Source organism: Labeo rohita, chromosome 7 (genome assembly GCF_022985175.1).
Source record: "Labeo rohita strain BAU-BD-2019 chromosome 7, IGBB_LRoh.1.0, whole genome shotgun sequence".
Lineage (NCBI taxonomy): Eukaryota > Metazoa > Chordata > Actinopteri > Cypriniformes > Cyprinidae > Labeo > Labeo rohita.
Window position 1 is genome coordinate 18653166 of NC_066875.1, and position 11299 is coordinate 18664464.

The 11299-nt window shown below is 36.2% G+C and overlaps 1 protein-coding gene across 1 annotated transcript; it reads right to left on the minus strand.

Annotated features, from left to right (window-relative positions):
• Window positions 1–194: 194 nt before the first annotated feature.
• si:ch211-210p4.6 (malignant fibrous histiocytoma-amplified sequence 1 homolog) lies at window positions 195–7252 on the minus strand. Its single transcript, XM_051113671.1, has 10 exons — window positions 7097–7252; window positions 5869–6736; window positions 5496–5790; window positions 5224–5407; window positions 4955–5139; window positions 4364–4860; window positions 4055–4200; window positions 1040–1238; window positions 808–875; window positions 195–726 (listed from the first exon to the last, which is right to left on the minus strand). Exons 1-10 carry the CDS (start codon window positions 7110–7112, stop codon window positions 707–709), a joined length of 2478 nt encoding a protein of 825 aa, XP_050969628.1. The 5' UTR covers window positions 7113–7252; the 3' UTR covers window positions 195–706.
• Window positions 7253–11299: the final 4047 nt, after the last annotated feature.

Here is an 11299-nt window from a genome sequence, read left to right on the forward strand (position 1 = left end):
ACCTTATGAAGGATGATTTTATATAGAAAACAGTAAATCACAAAAAACGATTTTAGCTGGGTCTTTACAGCCAGGGTCACAAATATTAGATTGTAAAGTTTATATTTGCTGTGATTTGTTAGAGTATTTATATGTTGAGGTAAACATGTAGATCTTCTACATCTTCATGTAGGCTGACAGAAAGAGGCTTTGGGTAACCCAAATCTAGATAACTTTATTGAATAATTCGTTACATGTTCAGGATTCCACAGAAGCAATACTTTACCCATCACATGTGGCCCTCAAAAAAAAAAAAAAAAAGTGAAATGTAAATGTATAAAGATCGCCACCTGGCGGCAACATTAAGTTTCTACAGGACAAGATATGAACGATTTCTTACTGAGAGTAGACTACACAAATCTTGTGTATGTTCTCCAAAATAACCTTAGATTCCTTGGTTTCATACTAAATCAAGAAATATACGTTAACTATAGTAAGTATAGGTTATGTTTAATCTTTTGGAGCTATTACAATTTATGTAATAACGTGTTGAAAACATTTCAACTTTCTGTGCAACATTAGTTTTCTGTGCAAGTTGGTAGTTTAGTTAATTATGTAAACATATGTTGAAGTTGTGTTTTACAATATTTAAGGAATGACACATTCGTAGTCTGATGTGGGCTTAACAGCCTTTCCCATCAAGTCAAGTGACTTCTATGTCCTGTCCTTAGGTTGAAGCATCAGGAGCTGAAAACAAAAATATTTAAGAGTTATAAAGGGCAGAAGACTAAGTGCATGTTGTATTGCTCTATAAATGAATGCACTTACTTCTAGGAAACAGCAACTCTGTCCTCCGTTGGTGTCCATTGTGGCAAGTTTGTTTGTCCTCTAGTCCCCTATAAGACAGAACACAGTGTTCAGTCACCTGATTTGATTTCAATACGTTTAAAACTAAGATGAGTCAAACACACTTTAATAAAGGAATATGCACTGACTATACAACTAACGAGAATGCTCTGCTGAGAACACATTAAAAAAGGCAAATCACATGACAACTTACACATTAAATTTGTTTGTCCCTGTATCTTCTAACCATTCTTGCCAGTCATTCCACTGAAAGTATTCATAACAGTCACTGGATTTACAGGGACTGTGGACAGTCAGGTACAGCCCTTGCCACTGCTCTGTCAGATTGTTCAGCCGTATCATAATCTCCCTTATCACTCCCCATGCTTTCTGGATGTCCTCTGAGGTTTCAACTACAGGGAGGAAAATATTTAAGTACAATATTTTCAGTCCAGATTTAATAATGAAGAAGACAGAAAAAAAAACATCCCCTAGTGGCAACAATATGCATCTACAAAATTTCATTAAAAAAAAAGAAACTACAGATTTAATGATTTTATGATCTAAAAATTAGGCACACATATACAGATACACTACCATTTAAGAGTTTTTAAAAGATATTAATTCTTCCATTCCTCAAGAATGCAAAAGTAACAGTAAACACTTTTACATTGTAACAGATTTGTATTCCAAAAACATTGTTTTTTTGAACTTCATATGCATAAAAGAATCCTGAAAAAATGATCACAGTCTATTAAGTCTACATATTGAGCTGATCAACTGTTTTCAACATCTTGAGCACTAAATCAGCATATTAGAATGATTTCTGAAGAATCATGTGACACTGAAGACTGAAGTAATGATGCTGAAAATTCAGCTTTGCATCACAGGAATAAATTACATTTTAAAATATAATAAAGTAGAAAGCAGTTATTTTAAAGTGTAATTTAGTGTTATTTTAATTTTTATGCTTATATTAATGCAGCCATTGTAAGCATTAAAAACTTCTTTAACCCTTTAACTCTCACCCACATTTTGTAACGTAGACCACATAGTTTGTAACAGAGGCATATATCCAAATTTAAATGTTTGAATGAACGATTTTGAATATAGGCCTAAGGTTGGACTCTTTTTTAAAGAAGACAAGTGTAAACATTTCAAAATATGAAACTATCAAAAAGTTATAGAATTTTAAATGTACTGTAAAGACAACGCGATGCACTATTTTTTATATATTTTATATAAAATAAATATTTTACATTACAGCTTTTACTCTACAATTGCTATAAAATTAAAGGAGAAGTTCACTTCCAGAACAACAATTTACAAATAGTTTACTCACCCCCTTGTCATCCAAGATGTTCATGTCTTTCTGTCTCCAGTCGTAAAGAAATTATGTTTTTTGAGGACAACATTTCAGGATTTTTCTCCATATAATGGATTTCATTGGTGCCCCAAATTTAAACTTCCAAAATGCAGTTTAAAATCAGCTTCAAATGGCTCTAAACGATCCCAGCCGAAGAAGAAGGGTCTTATCTAGTGAAACAATCTGTCTTTTTTTAAATATAAAAATTTGTATACTTTTTAAGCACAAAAGCTTGTGTAGCACAGACTCTGGGATGCGTGTCCACGATGCTACAAATTAGTAATGGGTTGTTCTTGAATGTTTCTTTCATTTTGAACGAATCTTTAATGTGACTCGGGAAGAACGAGTCGTCTCGGGGGAGTGATTCGTTCAGTCGCACATGCACAACATGCTATTAGGTTCTGTACTGGAATTAGTTCACCTGTTTCGAGTCTTCGGGTTTTTCAAGTCGTTCGTTCATCTTATGGGGCTGTCACTTGACGAACGAATGACTCAAACCCGAAAACTTGTCAGATAAGAGATGAGGTGAGCTAATCATAGAGTAAAGACCCAGGTAAACAATAAATTAATGTTTTCTGTTTCTCCTAGCATTTTTGTCTTGTTTGTAGTGTGATCAACGTTTGTGTAAGCAGTAGATGTGTTAGGGAAGTAACACGAAACATTTTAATTATATTTTGCTAAAATGAACGAAATGACTCGAGAAAAGATTCGTTAATTTTTCAGAACGAGACTCAAAGGTCAGAGTCAGTAAAATGTCCGAACTTCCCATCACTACTACGAATCACGTGTAAGTTCATCATCTGTGTACTGAGTATGGCAAAAAACTCCATCATATTTTCTCCTACAACTTGAGAGGAGGACATCGTTGTACCTTTTTGTTTGTAAACAGCGTTTACAACTTACTTGCACTTTCTTAGTCTTTACGCGTTCGCTTTGTAAACACTGGGTCTGTAGTTCCGCCTACGTTCCACATGACCTTTCGACGTGATTCAATAGTATGTAGCATTGTGAACGCACATTCCAGAGCCTGTGCTACATGAGCTTTTGTGCCTAAAAAGTATAAAAAAAAATTTTTTTCGAAAAAAATAACCGATCCTTTCGCTAGATCAGACCCTTCTTCCTCGGCTGGGATCGTTTAGAGCCCTTCGAAGCTGCATTTAAACTACATTTTGAAAGTTCAAAATCGGGGCACCAATGAAGTCAAAAATCCTGAAATGCTTTCCTCAAAAACCATAATTTCTTCACGACTGAAGACAGAAAGACATGAACATCTTGGATGACAAGGGGGTGACTAAATTATTTGTGAATTGTTGTTCTGGAAGTGGACTTCTCCTTTAAAGGCTTATGTCTTAATAAGTTATGTTCTAAATTTAAAGTTAATATAAAAACAAAAATTTAGGTTCCTAAGTGATTTTATTTAGGGCGTTAAACCACAAACAGCCACCAGGTGCCATCTTCACTGAAATTTTTTTTCATGCATTTTTCTGTCACAAATATCTAAATTTTCTGTCAACATTACTTCTGTCCTAAAATGACCAGTTGATTGTAAAATAATACACTTTGTAATGTGACACTTAACTTCTCTCACTAAGGTGGAAGACACCGCCAAAAGACTTTAAAGTATCATTTCCACGGTAACGCAATGTCACATCAAAAATGGTTTTCACAGGATGAATTTTGAGCTTTTAAGCTTTCAGATAGTGTATTTATGATGATTACTAAAATATGTGATATAGGGAAAAAAGACAATGAAAAAAAGAGTGCCAACCATCCCACAGATCTTACCAACCCCAAACATTTGAGAAGTTAAAAATAAAGTAAAAAAATCAAAGTGATACAAAATGTAGTAAAAACAGGACTTACGCTCAGTCTCTTTGCAGCGGATCTCAATGAACTGGTCCTCATCACGGCGTTCTCTTAGCAGAAACCGTCTGTCACCACAACACAGCATACACTGGTCTTTTCCGATCCAGTATGGAGAGTATAAGGAACACGTCCTGATGACAAGCCTTTAAAACAAGCATCAGTTGTACATGTCATTACTAGCAATCCAAGGTTATCTCTTACAATCAGTTTAAATAAGCTTTTTGAGCAAATCATCAGGGTATCTGCGTTTTTTTATTGACATGCATTTCTTAATTTTCTCTTAAAGAGACAAGCACAAGCATTTACCTGTGGAAAAACCCATGTGGTATCTCAGGTAGGAAGTAAACATGGATATTTAGGTCCTCTGTATTGTCCGATTGCCACTTTTGTTCTACCAGTTTATTGTCTGGCAGGTAACTTGGGAACAGACAGGCATCTGGCTCATACACAATCGGATTTGAGGGCACCCAGTTTTTTTTCGGACAGAACTCATTGGCTTTTGGATTGAGAGGACTGTTATGTTTGGTCGACAAACATACATCAAAGTGCTTTAGTAGTGAAAGGAGACTTCCTTCCTTCTTTTTGGACCCAACCACCTCCTCAATTATCTCTTCATCAGTAATGCCATAATTCTTCCGGAGCTCATTCCGCACCAGGATCCTGATAGCCACATTGTTTAGGGACGCTCTGTCTTTATAGTCGCTGATCCATCTTTTCTTCTGTATTACAAGTGCATTTTCTGACTTCAGCTCTGCGTTGGAAATCTTGTTCAGTTCCTGGACTAGGTCATGTCTCACAATAGTCTGTGACAGAATCAAAAGAAAATAACTGATGAAGGATTTCTATGAATATTCATGGACATTTAATGGATGTAGTTTGAATGTTGGATGCATGAACCTTAAACAATGAGATGAGAAATGATGGCTCTAAAAACAAAAAATCCGCCAACTCTGGGATTTCCTTGTACCACATAATGACGCCAATTCGGTGAAGATACTGAAGAATTAGCTGAAGTCTGTTATCGTCCAGTGTATCATGCCTGTTCTTCAGTTCATTCAAGAGGGTGCTTTGACTCACAATTCCTATTATAAGTGCAAATTTCAGAAACTCAAAGACACCAAACACTGTAATATTAAAAAAAAAAAAAATCATAATAAAATACTGACCATGCTCAGTAATGCCACCGTTTTTCAGTTCTTGGATATCTTTCTCCACCTCATAGTAGCTTCTAGGTATGGTCTGTTCTATGCTGGGGAATGTATCTTTGCTCAAAACCTCTTGTTTGATGCGAGTAAGTAGCTTGTCAATGTCCACCTGTTTAGTGCAATCTATGGGTACAAGGTCAAGGACCTGAAAACAAAAGGAGAGGAAGATTATTATGGCAGCGCACTTCATTGGATGCATATTTTATTAGCCAGTAACTGCAAAATCAAATTACCTTTAGTTTGTACTCAGTCAGTCTTTCAATCTGATTTATCTGGTCACGGTATGAAGATGAGTTCTCCATTTCCTGGAAGTTCTTCCTCTGCTGGTTCAAATTAGTTGTGTGTGTATCAAGCATTTCCTTCACCTGCTCTTCGATGTGTTTTTTCTTTTCTGTTACCTCATTCTCATTCTTGCACTGGTCAACATGAGTGCCCACAAGCAGAACTACTGAGTCTGGAATCTTAAGCTGAAGATTTTTGATCCAGAAGCCCACATTCTCTTTGAAACTCTGGACATCCATGTTGTAACTGAGAGGGAAAAAAAAAATGTTTAATTCATTGGTATTTGGTTGCTAGCAGACCTAGAAAAAACAAAAAAGGATTTACCTGGAAAGGTCGATGGCAAGTATGACAAAGGCTTGAGCTGTTATAAAAACATGATGGGTGATGTAGTATTCCTCTTGTCCAGCGAAGTCCCAAAAGAAAAAACGGATACCCTCACTATCAACTTCACTGATTTCAATCCCTACAGTACGATCGGCCTCGGCCACTGGTACAGGGCGACCCTGCTTCAGACTGCGACACAGAGTGGATTTCCCTGCCATGGAGCTCCCAAGAAACATAGTCTTTACAGTGTACACATTCGGGGCATTCGCCTCAAGCATCGCAAAGTAACTCTGGATATCTTTCAATCCCCCTGCACAGACCTCCTGAGGAGGCTTTCTAAGAGGGTTGCCATTAGCTTTGAACAGAGATAAGTTGCTGTTTTGAAAGAGTAGGTCTGGTAGCTCAGCCAACTGGTTCCTCTCAACATAAAGTTCTTTTAGGTGTGAAAGACCCACAAGAGGATCCAGATTCTTCAGGCAGTTGTTGGACAGGTTAAGGTAGTTGAGATGCTGGCACCTGTTCATGTCCTGGGGTAGCTTTTCAAGTCGATTGGTGCTCAACTTTAGGAATCGAAGTTTCTCTAAAGATGGAAAGACATTTTCTGGAATGGTTTTGATATTGTTCTGATTGATATAAAGTTTCTCCAATTGGCGTAACCCTCTAATGTCCAGGGGGAACTCAGTGAACTCATTCCTGCACAGGTTGAGCTCCGTCAGGTTTCTAAGTTGAGCGATACCAGTGATTTGTTTAAGTCTGTTCCGCTGTAGATCTACCTTGACTGCATCTCCACCCCTCTGGAGAAGCTCATTGGGAAGTGTTTTGAGTTTCTTTCCAGCAAAGTCTTCTTCTTTTTTGGCATTTTGATTTCCTATGGTAATAATAGGCTACTGTTAACGTAATAATAATAGTAACAGAATCATTCTTATTTAAGAATTATAACCTAGATGATTCAGAGAAGTAATGCGTATGTAAACATGAATTATAAATGAATGTTTTCTTTCTAGGCAACAAAAATAGGCCTAGTGAAAAGTCTGTGTAAGTTTGTCAGGTTTAGCAATTATATTCACTACAATGATACAGCAAAACCCTGGGAGTCACCCTCAGTGTGGATAGTCTAATTATAGTATCTATTTATAATATAAAAATAATGTTCACGTTTCTTACAGTTACAGTCACGCAAATCTGTAGCATTTCTTAAAGAGCAAGATGCAAAAAAGTGTCAACATACCATTTAAAAGGGGCATGTTGATGAGATGCTAAAGAAACTCTTTCGCCCGTCTGTGTGTTTGGTAGGTGATCTACTTCCTTATGTCTCACAGAGCAAAGCAGGGACGGACCTTTAACAGAGCAATAGGCTACATCTGATTTTTACTTTCATTTTCTGGAAAACGTAGCAGTGCCTAGTTCAGTTTCTATCACGTGATTTACACAGTCATCTAAAAACGAGCCAGCACTGCCATCTTCTGGCTAAAATATGAAACAGTGCATAGCATAAGGTCAGCAGCAGTAAAACAGACACCTTTACAAAACGTAAAGGAAAAATACATTCTGTCATCATTTGCTCATGTTTTGAAATGTCTCAGCACTGAAACTTGCAAAAAACTTAAGGTGTGTTGAAAAACAATGACAGTACAGTTCATCTGTCACAGGAATAGGTCAATTTACCGTCATCCTCTTATTCAAAAAGTTTTCAACCCCCGGCTCATCAGTGAATGTTTGAAGCTTTTTTAATAATTGCGTTTAAGTCTCTCACTTGTCCTCAATGTGAAAAGATGGATCAAACCCAAAATCATACAGTCACTGCTGGAAAGGGATCAAATATGCAAAAGATGCTGGAAAAATGAAGAATCTGGAGGACCTGGAGGATTTTTCATGAGCAACCATCACAAATTTAAAAAAAGGCGTAGATCATCCAGGTAACTACTCACAGTATTAAGACCCAAGGGATCACAAATTTTTGAAGGGGGCTATTTTAATAATTTCAGCTATTATTTTTTTTGTCTTGTGGACTATATGTAAACATCTTTTATGTAAAATATCTTACTCAGAACAGTACTAAATCAAAAATCTCTCTTATTTTGTTAAAATTATTCTCATTTTCACAGATTCTGCAAGGAGTCCCAAACTTTCGCCTGCCGCTCTATGTAGCACTGATCCGGCCTGTGTTTGATTGTGGTTGTGTGGTATGTGAAAGCCGGTTAGAAAAGCTTAGTAAAATACAAATATGAGACAGTGTTGTGGAGCATCAAAGATGACACCTATTCCAGCTTTACAAGTCTTGTTAGGAGATGCCCTTAGATGCCCTTAGAAGGAAACAATTAATGATCAATTACTGGGCTAACCTCTAGGGGCATAAAGTTGAACAGCCTATAAAAATTGTCTTACAGAACCGCTGGGAACAAAATAAAAATGCTGAATACGTTTTGGGTGGAGTAGTAAAAACAAAAAGAGAAGTTTGTCATCTGCATTTTCAATATATATCAGAGGCCAGTATATCCCTGGTATATACAAGTGCACAGCCCTCCAAAAGTTTGGGAACACCCTGGAAAAGTGGGGCTTTGGACAATATTGGCATGAATCCTTTTTAATTTGTGATAATTTTGCACTGATAAGGGACAACACAAACTATGAAAACATATTTTATTACACAAACACAAACAGTTTATACATAGAAAAAACTTACATTTTCGATTCATCAAAATATCCACCATTAGCAGCTATTACCGCTCTGCATAATCTGCACTGTAAAAAAACAATTTGTTGAGTCAACGTAAATAAATTTGTAACCTGGCTGCCTTAAAATGTTAAGTTCAGTCAACTCAAAAAAAGTTTATTCAAATTGAAATGTTAAATTATACTAAGTGACAACTTACATATTTGAGTTGAATCAACTTAAAATTTTAAGGCAGCTGGGTTACTTACCCATCTGTTAAGTTTAGCAAACACAAATATCTAAGTTGTTACTTAGTACAACTTAACATTTCAAGTTGAATAAACTTATTTTAGTTGACTGGACTTAAAATTTGAAGGCAGCGGGGTAACAAATTGTTTTAAGCTGACTCAACAAATTGTGTTTTTTATTTTTTACAGTGTGGGCCTAAATTCATCGTATTCTAAACTTAATTGGCAATCAATTGTTGAAGCTATTAAGGTGTGCTGACCCAAAAATCTGTTAAAAACCTGGGCGAAGTTTAAATCAGTAACCAGGCATCACAGGGGCATGTCTGACTTTGACATGTATATATTGCCATTATTATGTGATCAAAATGAAAATTATTATTGCTGGTCTTCAATGATAATGTCAAGTTACTTTAATGTATTTGCACCAAAAAATAATAATGATTTGTGCTGATATCGTCCAAAACCACACTTTGCAAACTTTTGGAGGGCAGTGTACATACAGACGGCTTAAAAGATCCCTAAAATCAAACAACTGGAGCTGCTTTTTTTAGTTCAAGTGGAAATCAGTGGAATAAAGTGAACTTTAAATCATTTGGCAGTCTGTCCACCTTTTTCTTACTGAAAAAAAGTGGGTGCGACCATTTGTAAATTTTATGGGTTTGGCTTCCGGTTTCACCCGCCTACAGCTATTTTTAACTGTACAAAACAACTTGTTTTTCTGCTTGATATTGCAGACTGGTGTGTCTTACCACATTATTTTAATGCATTATCTTAATTTTGAGCACAGTGGTTTGTAGAGCAAACAGTTTTACTGTTCATAATTGTATAACACATAGTACTATTCGCATTTGGAAACAAAATCAAGTTTAAAATAAAATCCCTGTCGCTCCTCTTACGTTGGAGGGAATCCCTCATTTGTAGTAGAATCCCTTCTACTATGAACTCTGGAATTACACAATGGAGAGATTTGGGTATCCAAACTTTTGAACAGAAACAATATATATATATATTCACTGCTCACTGCTGTTTGTGTGCACTTGGATGGGTGAAATGCAGAGCACAAATTCTGAGTATGGGTCACCATACTTGGCCACAAATCACCTCCTTTCTTATAATTTGCATAAGAGCAATTTTTTGTGTACTTACAGATTAAGGACTATGTGAGGAAGCATGTCACCTGTCTGGACAAGGTTTATCATACTAGGTTTGATGAACTCCTGGGACTTGGATATAGAGTTAGCCACTTAATATCTACAGTTTAATTCATTATTACACAAGACTTTACCAACTACAGAAAAGATATGATCACAATGAGAACTTGAAGTAGGGGAGGAGATCAAGTGACAAGCTCTGGGTTAATGCATTAGAGCATATTCATAAATGCCCTACCAATTCTAGGCATTGCCTTGTATGATTTAAGATCCTTCGCTGACTTCATTATGCTAAAACAAAGTTACATACATTTTTTCTGATGTCTCCCCACTATGTGATAAGTGTCAAACTGAGAAAGCCACTCCTCTGCACAGTTTGGGGCAAAGAACATAATTGGATTCCCCAATAAAAATATCTAAACACACACACACACAGACAAATTGTATTTGTCTGATAGAAGACAGTCATGTATACCTAGAATGGCTTGAGGATGAGTAAATGATAGGGTAATTTTAATTTTTGGGTAAACTATCCCTTTAACAGATTTTGTAACAATTAAAAAATGTAAGGTATTTACATTAGCTATAGACATAACATCATTATCTTACCTAACAAGGCGTGACACAACAATTACTCATTTTCAAAATGCTTTTGATTGGTCGCACCTATATATATAACGCTATATATAGTACACAAACACACACACAGCAGGCTGGTGAAAACTTTTTTAATTTGAAGATCAGGGTAAATTTTACTTATTTTATCTTCTGGGAAACATGTAGCTATCTTCTGTATTCTATGAAGGGCAGTACTAAATGAAAAAAATATATAATATTTAGGCAAAATAAGAGAAATGTACACTTCTTCATTCTGTTCAAAAGTTTTTACCCCCTGGCTCTTAATGCATTGTGTTTCCTTTTGGAGCATCAGTGAGTGTTTGAACCTTCTGTAATAGTTGCATACGAGTCCCTCAGTTGTCCTCAGTGTGAAAAGATGGATCTCAAAATCATACAGTAAATTGTTAGAAAGGGTTCAGATACACAAAAATGCTGGAAAACCATTTTGTATGATCCCTCTTGTTTTGGTAAAATAATTAACATTTTTAATGATTCTGAAAGGGGTAAACTTTTGACCTCGGCTGTAGATTATTGTAGTACTTTATACCTTTCTATCCTACTACGTCAAAGTACACACTTTCAACACACTTTCCATCTGAGCTTCATCTATTGATCCATTCTCCAAACCGCTTGTCCTCTGTAGGGTCGTGTGGTTGCTGTTACTGAAGTTGCTCTAGCATCTCAGGCCACAGGTGAGAAAACCGCCCTAGACAGATGGCCAGACCATCACAGGACTCAATTCAAATAAATTGTTAATAGAA

Excerpts from the sequence above, each read along its gene's own strand:
- si:ch211-210p4.6 (XM_051113671.1), bottom strand. Across the intron at positions 4,861-4,954 it reads TTCTCATCTCATTGTTTAAG|ACTATTGTGAGACATGACCT; the intron begins GTTCATGCATCC and ends ATTCTGTCACAG. Across the intron at positions 1,239-4,054 it reads CCGCTGCAAAGAGACTGAGC|TTGAAACCTCAGAGGACATC; the intron begins GTAAGTCCTGTT and ends TCCTCCCTGTAG.